The 12,336-nt window shown below is 42.6% G+C and overlaps 1 protein-coding gene across 25 annotated transcripts in view; it reads right to left on the bottom strand.

Moving 5' to 3' along the window:
- Positions 1-12,336, bottom strand: part of Dys (Dystrophin) — a 157,856-nt gene that overhangs the window by 2,525 nt on the left and 142,995 nt on the right. For 23 of the 25 annotated variants that reach the window (XM_015171414.3, XM_015171410.3, XM_015171407.3 and 20 more), the window contains 6 exons: positions 1,962-2,221; positions 1,674-1,874; positions 1,464-1,597; positions 698-1,056; positions 250-633; positions 61-181 (listed from right to left, as the gene is read on the bottom strand). In XM_015171414.3, the coding sequence (XP_015026900.1) occupies positions 61-181; positions 250-633; positions 698-1,056; positions 1,464-1,597; positions 1,674-1,874; positions 1,962-2,221 (1,459 nt within the window). Of the gene's footprint in view, positions 1-60; positions 182-249; positions 634-697; positions 1,057-1,463; positions 1,598-1,673; positions 1,875-1,961; positions 2,222-5,871; positions 7,043-12,336 lie in introns of those variants that run through there. The other 2 variants (XM_032439184.2, XM_032439181.2) reach the window with 1 other exon arrangement.

Genomic DNA, 12,336 nt, shown 5'->3' with positions numbered 1-12,336 from the left:
GCGTGTTATATAAAAGAAAAGATAAGTCAATGGGCGATGACAGTGTGATGCTCTGCTTACCTTCTAGAACACTCTGCACGGGCAGATAGCCGACGCGTGGATGTTTCTTAAAGTATTTGCGACTCTTGAATTTGTTCTTGAGCGCCCGCGTGAAATCGCGCACGTCCTCGGTGGATGTGGTCTAAAGGATTAAAGAGAAAAGGACTGATATAGCCGATGGTCGCCTGGCAGCACATTGAGCATACGAACCGTTGTGCAATACTCGTGCATGGGATGCGTTAGTTTATGATTCTTGGCATTTCTTCCAAAGAAGAAACACTTTTGGCACATATCAAAGTTGAAGCACTTGAGGCAACGATAGCGGAAGCCCACAATTGGATACTCCTTGCATATGTTGCACTTGGCCTGATGCCTGGCCGCCTCCGCAGCAGCCAGACGATGCAGCACAGGCAGCCAGACGAGACTCTGCGGCTCGTGCTGTAGCCATCCAAGGAAGTGTTGCAGCTCTATTGAGATTTCCTGATTGCCATCGATGGCCTCCTGTGATATGCCCGCCTGCTCCAGGCACGAACGCACCGAGGGCTCAATATTGGAGCCACCAAAGGCGGCCACCTCTCCCAATTGACGCGGTACCTGTAACGATGGCACAGCAATCAGTTGGATTATGTTAAGTGCCTTAAGGCCACCCAACACTCACCTGTATGCAATCGTGCAGCAGAAGTCCCAAGCGTCGCTGATCCGCCCTCCGTTCGGTGTCGGCGACCAGGCGGAACAGATAGCGATACTTCTCCTCGAGGTGACCCCTGCAGAGCAGCACGAGACCCACTTTAAAGCTGAGCACACGTATTTGCCCGGTGCGCTGCGAGTCGTACACATTCAGTATCCAATTGATGGCCAGGTCGAGCATTAGCGTCAAATCAATTTTATCGATTGTCACATAGAGCGAATGCAGCACCGTCGTCATGTCCGGTATGTCAATCAGCTTGTCGTTCTGGGCCCGGAGTCCGTGCCGATCGAACGATTCACAGGCAGTGGCCATTGAGATGCGATCGAGTGCTTCAAGAGAAAATCGGGGAAAGTTGTTAAATATGTAAGGGTCGGCAGCAATGCTTCTAAAACTTTGCAAGTTTCTACAGTTTTTACAATAGGACAGAAAGCCTGTGTGGCTAAGGTGGACTAACAAGCCAGGTAAGTCGCTCTAGCCTGGCATACAAAAGTAATTCACATATTTTTCAACATTGCGTAAACTCATCAGACGCGTCCCAGAATTCACTTGGATTAAAAAAGGTAAGGCAAAAATTGAGCTGAGTCCGCCTTACGAAAGTGAGATGTACTTTGAAGAACACAGGGATAGTCAGGCTGGCTGAGTTTTTAAAAATTCGACATTGCTTATTCTAATATTCAATAATTTTTCAAAAAAAATATTTCCATTAGATTGCTGTAGTCTGCAGGCAAATACCTACCCAGTCGTTTTTGGACGGCGCGCAATTTCATGGCCGTGCGATAGGCTGAAAAGCGAATCTCGTTGAGATCTGCAAGTCCCTTCATTAGTTCAATCATCTCCGGGTGGTCCCAGTGAGTGGTTTCGCGTTCGTGGCTGCAGGAAAGTTGAGAGGTTGGGTTCAGATTTGATTGGCTGATGTCATAGGTGAAATTCAGGTGTCGATACTTACTCGATGTAGTAAGGCACATTGGCGGCGGTCGTGGCACGCTCCCAGGGCGGCTTAACACTTTGTCCCAAATTAGGTAATGGCCCAATGGTGCCACTGTTCGATGTGTTGCGTCCATCGTCCCCGTTCTCGTGCGTGTGATTTGCACCCGCCTGGCACAAAACCTTCTGACGCTCGTCCATCGCAATTTGCAATAGCTTCATGCTGCAACAGCAAAAAAAAAAAAAGCAAAAGAAAATCTCTGTGAGTGCCGTCCTGTTGCAGCTGCCAAAGCCCGTAGCGTACACTTACCGTGTATTTAAATCCTCCAGCTTGGACAAGCACGGTGTCGGCACGAGCACCTGGTTGGCGGTAAAGAAGGATTGTTGCTCGTTGCAGTCATCCAGCAGAGCACTGGCCGTGGTCATCTTGTCCCGCAGTCGTTGCAGCTGCTGCATCTGTTCATTAGCCTCGCCCACAGATGTGGGCGTCTGCCAGGCGTTCTTTGTTTGTTCAGCTAGGGCGACTCGGGAGCTCAGGTCCTCGAGCACTTTCTGGAATTGGCGCATTTTCTGTAAGTAACAAGTTTAACGCATTGAATTGAATTAGCTCGCTCTTTGAAAAGGATATGAAAGACACATATGATAACATTTGTATACTCCAAATCTATGGAATTGGCTGAAAAGCTAATAAGGTTGTTTATGTAAACACAAGTAAGTTAGAAAACATCTCCCACCTCATAGAGTACACAAGATCCTATTCTTGATCAATAACACAGGCTAAGTCGGTCGAGTTTTTTGTTGTCGATATCTCGTAACATTTCCATAATATCATATATTTAACTTGTTATGCACCTCCTCATGTTCCTCTCTATTAAAAAAAACTTATTTGAACACACATTTAGGTGGCATAATTATGCCTTTAGCATTTCATAAGGTTCGTACTATGTGTGTGCGTGGATTTTGATAATTTATTCATAATTGTATATACAATTTTATTCATGCATGCATTTTTAATTATGCCACAAAATATTAGCTCTTTACAATTTTAATATTCAGTTCACTTTTAAGCAACCAAAATGTTGCTTATTTTGTGAAGATACTTTAATATGTTTAATTTGATTTAAAATATAAATATATACGCTCTCTGGCTGACTTGCTTAAGTTCAATTAAGTTTTGCAGAGATTGACTTTTGTGAATATATAATTGGCTTTTCATTTGATTTTGAGTTTTTAGTTGGTTTATGTGCACAATGCTCCATCAGAAGAGATAAAATAAGAGAAAACAACAACAGAAGAAGCAAATTGTGTTTACATAAGCAGACCTACGCATACACACACACACACACCCCCATATTGATGCATAGAGCACACATTTAACTCTTCTCATCCATTGTTCTTAATTGTTTGTTGCCTACTTTTCGGCTGGCTTGTTTAATTTTCACATGGCTTTGTTTGGCAACGGCAAAGGCAAGAGCACTATGTTAATTATGAGAATATTAAGCATACGACCCGTATCTCGCATTGTTGCGGCAATAATGAGGTAATGCCCTTATGGTTGGACATTGTTGGGCCTCAATGGAGCGCGCTGTAATTTAAAGTTGGGCATAAGTTAATCAAAGGCATATTCCTTGCATCCATCGTGTCGCTGTCACAGCTGTTTTTGTAAGCCCACTCTTCGTTAGCCGTAAAGAGCAAAGGGCACGCTTTAACTTTGATGTGTAAACGGAGGACAAGCGGGCTGCCCCCGTTGCCGTTGGCAATTTAAATGCCTTGTAGTAGGTGGAAAGTGGCAGCTGCTGCACACGTTTCATTTTGCACATTTTCATCATTTTCGCTTTTCAATTTCGCTTTGGCAGACCATTTGGCGGGGCTGCTGTCGTTCTCTTTGGAGTTTGCAACAAAAACTTTCATTGCTGCCATTTTGCATGTAAAATGCATGCAACAAGCAAAATGCATTTACCTGCGCACAACTTCAACTTTCAACTCTGCCACAATACAACAAGCCACCAGGATGCCAATATGCAAGGATACCATCCGGCATGCCCAGCTCGCCCCATTTACTCTATTATTTTATTTAGTTATACTTATTTGCTTGCTTGCTGCTGTTCTACCTACTTTTTTCTCTATGTAATTCAGTTTTCTTGAAGTTTGTGTTTATGATTTTGAACTTTGCTGCTTCTGCTAGCTCCCAGGGGCAAGTTTATGCTTCATAATGCATGCTGGGGCAATTTTACATGTGCTGGTCTGTCTCGCCGGCCCCAGCATTGTGTGCCATTTAACTTTTTTACTTGCAAGTTTTGCAAATTTTTTGGGTGGTTTCCACTCCTGCTGTTGACCTTTGCTTTGATTACTTTTAATTTGGTTAGCATATTAAAAGTTTTAAAATATATTTTTAAGCATACATTTTAAAATGTTAATTAGGCTGACGTTGCTGTGCAATGAACCCTTGACGTACAAAAATATTTAAAATTATCTTGACCAGACACAACATTTATTATTAGCTTCCCTATGCTCGATACATATGAGTGATGAAATAGTTCATTAAGGAATAATAAGTGGAAATATGTATGAATATATTCTTCTCATTTGCAACACACTAATTATGAGCTTCACAATTTTCCTGCTAGCCGTATTTTTAAAGAGGTATTTAAACGTCGTGCTTTCTTGTTAGTTATTTGGTCTCGCATTTCGGTTTATCAATCATCATATTTTATTATTGTGCGATGTTGCATAATTGTATTTTCTTTTAGTTATTTTCTAAAGTTTCCTGCTTCAGCTAATTAGGTGTAAACACAATTTGAAGTTGCAATTGACTGTGCTCTTTTTTTGCGCCAAAGAACGACAACACAAACTGATGGCAGAGTTTTTTTTACCGCTTTGCATTTCTGTTTAATTAGCAAAAGGGGAGCACAACAAAGGCCACAGGAGAGGCGACGGCTAGGCTTCACTTGTCGCCGCAAATTGTTGCCCGCTGCAATCAATAATTTGATGTTTACTGCAAATATGCAACGTGACCCGGCCCCAAGCCCTACCCTGTTGAAAGCGGCACTAATTAGTGGCAACAAGCCAACGTTGCAACAACAAATACAAGAAAACGTTTGATATCGAAGTCATTATGAAAACTACACGAGCCGATAGGAGGTCAATGCACCCTTACGGCACGTTCTGGTAGCTCGCGTACGGCAGTAAAACTTTTTCAGTTTTAATCAACGGCAACAAAGCAAAAGCCCCAAAGATGCGTCAAAGTGGACCGAGAATCCTTGTAAAGTCACCATGGCTGCCAATAGGGCGGCGCCTGGTCTGGCTTTGTATAATCACAACAACAAATACAAAAAAAAAAAACATATACGAATACAAAAAGTGTGCAACATGGTGCAAGTTAATACGTGCCACTCGCCAGCCATAGCAGCAGCTAATGCGACTTCTTCGTATTGCCAGCCGCTGGCCAGCTAAGCCAGAAGAGTTGTGCACATATTTTCTATGGCATCCCACCGAGATCGCGGGCTGGCGGATATGGCACCTTTGAGCTTTCACCATCCAGCCTTGTGCCGCTTGCTTATTAAAAATGCCTTTGTTTGCTCTGGAAATGTGACTTGCGGGCATTTTATGGCATTTGCTGTCATTTGACATGTCAAATGGATTAGCAGGAGACCAGACCAGGTGCTGGAGCATCAGTTCGTCTATTCTCAGTTGAATTAAAAAACATGTTTTATCCAAATAGAAATTTATCTAATGAAAAGCAATATTTTATCAACAAGGAGAATTTTTAAAATATAAAAGGTCAATAGCCCATTTAACGAAATGGCAAGATAACTTTCATTTGCTTTCATTTTAGCTTTCATTTACGTAATCAAACCGTAAATCAAATGATTAATTAATTAAGTTTATAATCGTGCAGTTCCATTGATGGGATGCAGTTGCGCTTGCAGATGCATTTTCAGTTATCATCGGGTTTTTATTGAAGTTAAAAAGCTCAATTATTAAAACAAATTTGAGTTAACGCCAATCGATTATAGGCCGTGACTGAACTATAGTCAAGAAATTAATTCCGACAAAGCAAACGCGTGGGAGGCTTAGGAATGTGTTTAATTAAAATTGTAAGGCGCAAATTATTATTATAATATCTGCATAAGTGTGAGAGTACGCGTATATTCATAGTAGGAAATAAAGAGAGACACTCATGGAACATGTTGTTAAGGGCATTTAGCCAATACACAAACCTCGTTTTCATCGCGCAACATGCCAACAATTTGTAGAAACATCCGCTCCGCATCGTTCTGTGGATCGCAGTTGGAGTAGGTGTCATCCATGAGGGTGATGTCACCGATGCGACAGTGTAGCTGCTCCTCGGACGAGGAGGAGTACAGCGACAAGATTTTGCGTCGCCGCTGCTCGTCGGCAGCATGTTGCAGCGCAACATCAACAACAGTCGAATGCGGCGCCAGCTGCGACGCGTGCGTTGCGGCTACTGTTGCTGCCTCGTCATCGGCATCTGCCTCATCGCAGCCGCTGCTGCTGAGCTGCGAGTAACTGAGACTCAGTTGACTGCTCTCATCGTGCTCCTGCTCATCGTGATCCAGCTCCAAATCGAGTTCCAGCTCATGCTCCAGCTCCGTGCCGCCAGTGCCGCTGTCGCCGCTCTGGGAGCTGGCCTTGGCCTGGCCAGTGGTAGCTGCGGCTGCGGCGGCTGCAGCGGCTGCATTGGCTACCACCACTGCCAGATGATTGTAGGCCTGTGATTCGCCGCTGCTGCTGCTGCTGCGACTGCGCCGCTTCATCGAGCGAAACGGCGACAGCAGGCGTCGACGCGTGCTGCCCGTGGGCGTGGCACAGGGCGGCAGCTGTAGCTGCAGTTGCTGCTGTGACGGCGGGCCTGCATAGCGTTCCAATGACCTTGACTTGCTGTGGTTGCTGTAGATCGTCGCACCGACATCCCTTCCAGCCTCAGCTCCAGCTGCAGACCGTCCAGCTAAAGCTTCTGCTCCCGTTGCCGTTCCCGCCGTAGCACTCGCCCCCGCCCCCGCAGACTGCCTTTGTTTTCTGCTGGCGTCGATGTGCGCGTTCTCTATAATTTCGCCAGCCTCATCGCTGGAGCTGTGAGACAACATCGCTGCCGGCGTCGTTGCAGCAAATAGTCGCATAGTTGTTGCTTGTCGATGTTGCTGTTGTTGCAGCTATTATTGTTGTTGTTGCTGTTGTTGTTGTTGTTGCTTCTGCTTGCGCCTTGCGTCGGGTTAATTAATCTTTCTACTACTATGCAGATTTCAGGTTTTTGTTGTTCTTAGGCACTTGGCTGCATCGTTTTAGGGCACATTCTTGCGTAATGAACGTTTCTATTTTTATGGACCGGTTAGACAGGATTGTTTTCGTTTCCTTTTACTTACTTTTTAGCTGGACAAATATGGCAACGCATTAGGCAAATAGCCGAACAACTACAACTACAAGTTCCTCTTTAACTACAAGTATATATATGCTCATATGTATATATATATATATACATATGTAATCGACGAAGCAAATAAGCCACTCAATTACGCCGAAATTTCTCAGGGCCCCCCGCCCTGTAAACATAGCCTAGCGTTAATTATCTAGACATATTGGAATGTTTATTAAACACGTTGTCGTTGTTGTTGTTGTTGTTGTTGTTGTTGCTGTTGTTGTTGCTGTTTGTGGAGTCGGGCGAAAGGTTGTCGGCTGCATTTTGTTTGCACAATTGCTGGGCGTGTGTAAATTATGTTGGGCAATATTTGCCTGTAGATAAGTTCTTTAATGTTTTAGGTCTCAAGTTAAGATGTTCTCTGCCGAGCCGTGACATTGTTGCTGTCGGCGTTTCCGACATATTTATATGACAATGAGTTTGCCAGAAATGAGGCACCTAGACACTGAGACAAGAGGATGTTGCTGGCGGACAAAACCAACAGAAAAGGTGGGAAAGTTTAGTGGAACGCCATCAAGTATATGAGCAAGTAAAGTTGTGCTCTTTGAAACCGGCGCAAAGTGAAGGGTGTGAATCAAGTAAATGAGGCAAAGGAATTTGAATTTCATATAACATTCGTTGAGTTGATGTAAGTGGTAAATATAAATAGTAAATACTGGTATAAGTGCCAATGCCACAAATGTATTCGAATTGTTGCAAAGCTGTGTCAAACGGTTGGTGAAACTCTTGTTGACCTTGCGAGCAGACACAACAATCAGGAACTTGACATTGAAAGCACAAGGTATTATGTTAACATCTAACGATCACTTAAAATGTCTATTATATGTAAAAGGTGGGCGGGTAAGCTTCGAAGTCAAGGTTTACTTTTTATGGCAATTTCTTTTAACCGCTTTAAAATTTACAAGAAAGCTAAAAAGAGAAGCCAGTTGTTAACAAAAAGAAAAAACATCTTACCACAAGCTTAACTTTATGCACTCGAAAAAAGTGTCAAGGAGTCGGTACTTATAACTAAGCAATGACCCCACAGAAAATAAGAATATCTTACATAAGAGAACGTGTTTAGTTTGCACGGCATGAAAAACAGAAGAATATGATATTTCAGAATGAAGTGACAAAAAGCGCAGTAGACGAAAGCTCATTAAAATTCTAAGCCGTAAAGCAAAACAAAGTTTTGAACAAAGTCAAGAGCGGTACGTGGTATCGTGTACCGGGTACCGGGTGCCGGGGCGTCTCTCGTCTCTCGTTGGGGAGCGAGAGTTCACGTCAGAAAGAAAGCTAACAAGCCAATGACAGCCAGACAGTCAGACAGTCAGACAGTCGACGCGACGACTGCGACCAGTTAAAAAAGAAGTTCCTAAACAAAATGGAGAAACAAAATAACCGGAATACCGTCAAGTAATGCCGGTAATGACATTGTAACGGTATTTATTACAACATAACAACGAATGACAAGTGTCTAATTAGTTGTGCCAACATAGCCCCCCTCCCGATTTCTAGGCAACTTTGTTGTTATTTGTTTGGGACATGCATAAATTAATGCTCAGTGCCCGGAGTTTCCACTGTTTCGAGCCGAAAGCCGCTCTCGGATGCACTTGGGAGGTAATTGAAAATGTGCCACACGCAATTTTAAATTTTAGCACAAAACATTCTTGATTGCGATTTATGTGCAACAACATGCTGTTGTGGGCACTAGCAATACGTGTGCGTGCAGAAAATTAGTATCTATTATTGGACTTATCATCTGTTATTGTTATTCTTGAATGCATTACAAATTATTTACGCAGAAAATGCATTTCAGATTTGATTGATGCACTATGCCCTGGACACGTGGAAAATGCCAATGAATTTCACTTTTTGCTCTCTAACGCACATTTTTCCTGTGGCCCACTCTGTTGTTGTTCTCTAATATATGCATACGGTATCTACTCTGGGACGTTGCCTTGCATACGAAATCCGTGTTCGGTTTGACAGAATACCGCATTGAGGTATGGATAAATGCGGGGATGAATATTGGAATGTGCTGTTGCCGGTGATGTTGGACACAGCGTTTTGCTTTTGATATGCAAATACTTTTTGCAACAGCAACGAAAAGTAAAAAAGTGCTTACGAATTGCTGCAAATCAGGGGAAATGGAAGGGATTTCAATCTATGAATTTTGCAAAGCAAAGAATTTATTGGGTACAACTGGCTCGATTTACTGGTCCCATAGCCACAATTGTATTTTCAATCAGCAGGAACTCTAGCTAACTGAAATGTGAATGCATTTGCGCAGAAAATAAATATTTATTTGTATTTAAGTAGAAATTCATATTGAATTTCAAATATTTGCCATTCACATTATACTAATTATCATTTACATATTCTAAAAGGGATACCAATAATCTGTTATTTGTATATTTTGTTTGCCTGTCTGCATTGCTGATACCTACAAATTTTGAACTTGCCAACTGTTTTGCAATTCGCAGCACATTTACAATATGTTATCTTTCATCTGTCCGATGGCGACTTGGGTAGATTTAATACCTAAATATTTTCACTTTCAACTCGACTAATACGAAATGCGCGGCACATGCGTTGCTGCCAAATGGTTTAGTGGCTGATTTGTATACAAGCAATAAGACATCGAGTCATTAAATATATATAACTCGCCGAAATTTGGTTATTTATGTGAAACCACAGGCAGCAACCAGATGGTAAATCCGTTTACCTGCGCCAAGAAGAAAACACATTGACGACCAATATATTTTTTAGTTTTGTTTATCAACAGCTGCTTCAAAAACTAATTAAGTGGCCAGAGCTTTGCCCCCGGGCCGTAGACAATGCGAATAGAAAGCCTGCGGTCACAAACATAACTCGTCACGATTCCCAGGTGTCTTTTCAGATTTAAGATCGCCCAACAATAGGGCACATGTGGATAGAGGTGTACACTCAAGACACGTCGAAAGATAGAGAGAGAGAGGGAGAGCGAGAGAGATCGACCGAGATCAACAACCGTGACAAGAATACGAGCAATAATTCAAGCATGGAAAGTCAAGGCAATTGCACTGCGACAATAGAAATGCTGATTCATGGACCGAAATGATAATGTAACAAAAGCGAGACTTACAGCCAAGTTAAAGTCACAGCGAAATGGTCAATTTATGCTGCTGCAACTATTGATAATAGCCGCGGCACGTGCCTCAGATAATTGTTGATTGATTAAGACAAAGTCTGCCTCCCCCTCGCAATTCATTGAAAACTTCGTAAACTGTGCTGTGCTGTTGGCATTTGTAATCAGTCTGTGTGTAATAAATTTGTATGATTCTTTTCAGCAATTGCCAAGCCACAATGCGAAGACTCTTCAAGCCAACGACTCTGCTCAGTGCATTCAACTCTGAAATGAATTCAGAAGAAACAGACAGCCCAGACGAAACAGCAAAAAATTAAGAGTCGTCCGAAGAAACATGGGACACGTTGTCATTACGGATTATTATATTTACATACACACAATATGCAACCGGAAATTTTCTTCAGTTTTATTCAATTTATTGTGATTCAATGATATAAGAGAATAATAAAAGCAAAAGTGCATATTATTATGCCACAGTTTTGGGTCTCTCCAATTGCCATTTGTTCGCCGGCTCGACGCTCGCCTCTCTGCTCTCGGCTCTCGACTGGTTGCGCTCTGTTTCGCTCTTGGTTTTCAGAAGTGCCTGTTAAACTCAATGCTAGCCATTGTGGGTTCTGGGTGCCCGCCCATGCATAATTTTCCAGAACTGCGCCCCGAGCGGGGTCGCTCCATTGTCAATGTTGTTTTTACAGTGCGTAAATTGTAACCGAAATGCATTTCTCGCCGAGCGATCCACACAATAGGGAAATGGAAAATGTGTGGGCGTAGTAAGCCCTCCATTTTCTATTTGTTTTGTTTCAAATATGCTTTGTTTTCTTTAATGGATGCAGTTCGTCAAGCAAGGCCATACAATACCTCCGCCAACTAGATATATGTATATATATATATTAATACATACAGATCGATAAGCAGAAAGTTCCACATTTGATCTAATGAACTCGTTTTGTATCAGGCAATGCAATTTGGATAAATCATTTTAAAGCATTTGTGTTGCGTTTAAGATATCATCTAGGAAATGAACAAATTTTAAGATAAAATAATTCATTTTCACCAAATTATTTTAATTTTCTCTTTTCAAAAATGCATCACCAAAATATGTTAATTCACAGCTTAACTACAAAGAAATATACCATTTGCCATGATTTCGACAAGCAGAAGTCCTATTCAAATTGACAAATCGCATAACACTTGATTGCTTTTCAGTTGCTAAGCGACTCAATCGAAATTGAACTTCAACGCGGAAATTCAAAAACAAATTAGAATTCGATAAATAGAATTTGGAAATCGCTCGCAATTTCTTTAGCATTTCTGGTTGACTGCACAGATTTGACTCAAGCACAGATGCGAATGGTGCATAACATAAATCGCATGCGTCATAGATATGCGCCACGCCCACACGGGCACATCAATATAGGCGCCACGGAAACTCACGACACAAACTGGCGTTGAAAAATTATATCAAATATAAAATGCAACTTATTGTTGCAGCAGCAGCAGCAGCAGCCGCAAGAGTTGCATATGGATAGAATGGCAGGCAGTTAGCAATGTATTTGGGCCGAGTTAGCCTGTTTTTCTGGCAAAAAAGAAAAACAAACAAGAAATGGGCAGGGCGCACGAACAAGATGGCGCTTTGACCATGGCCAGCAATAAAAGTCAAGAGTGCCAAGCGACATGGCACAATTTATCACAAACAAATGATCGCAACAAGCCGAGCCATGAAATGGAGAATGCGAAATTGGGAATGGAAATGGAAATGGCAATGGGAATTCGAATGGGAAGGAGGTCAGTCTGAGAGTCTAGCTTCAATTCAAGGATGACGGCCCCTCTGGCGAGGGCGTGGCTGGTTGCGCGCCGCACCGCGCCGCGTCGCGCTTAAAAGGCTTTTGGTTAAACGAATATTCATATCAATTTCGTGTGCCGTCGCTTGATGGTGCGAAGACTTTGGTAGGTGGAATGGCAAATGGAATCAATTGTTGAATTTTCCACAGTCGAGGCGAAGCGAGGCGCAGAGACTTCGGGCGAAAATAACGTGAAAAATTTACAAGATGTTTTCGTTGCGATAAATAAAGTTGCAAATGTGAGCTGCATCAGCTGGCTGGCAACTCGATACTCCCTTTGCTGCTGCTCCATCTATTCGTT

Source organism: Drosophila virilis, chromosome 2, assembly GCF_030788295.1.
Source record: "Drosophila virilis strain 15010-1051.87 chromosome 2, Dvir_AGI_RSII-ME, whole genome shotgun sequence".
Lineage (NCBI taxonomy): Eukaryota > Metazoa > Arthropoda > Insecta > Diptera > Drosophilidae > Drosophila > Drosophila virilis.
The sequence above is the reverse complement of the archived record's forward strand: the minus strand, read 5'-3'. Positions and strand labels throughout refer to the sequence as shown.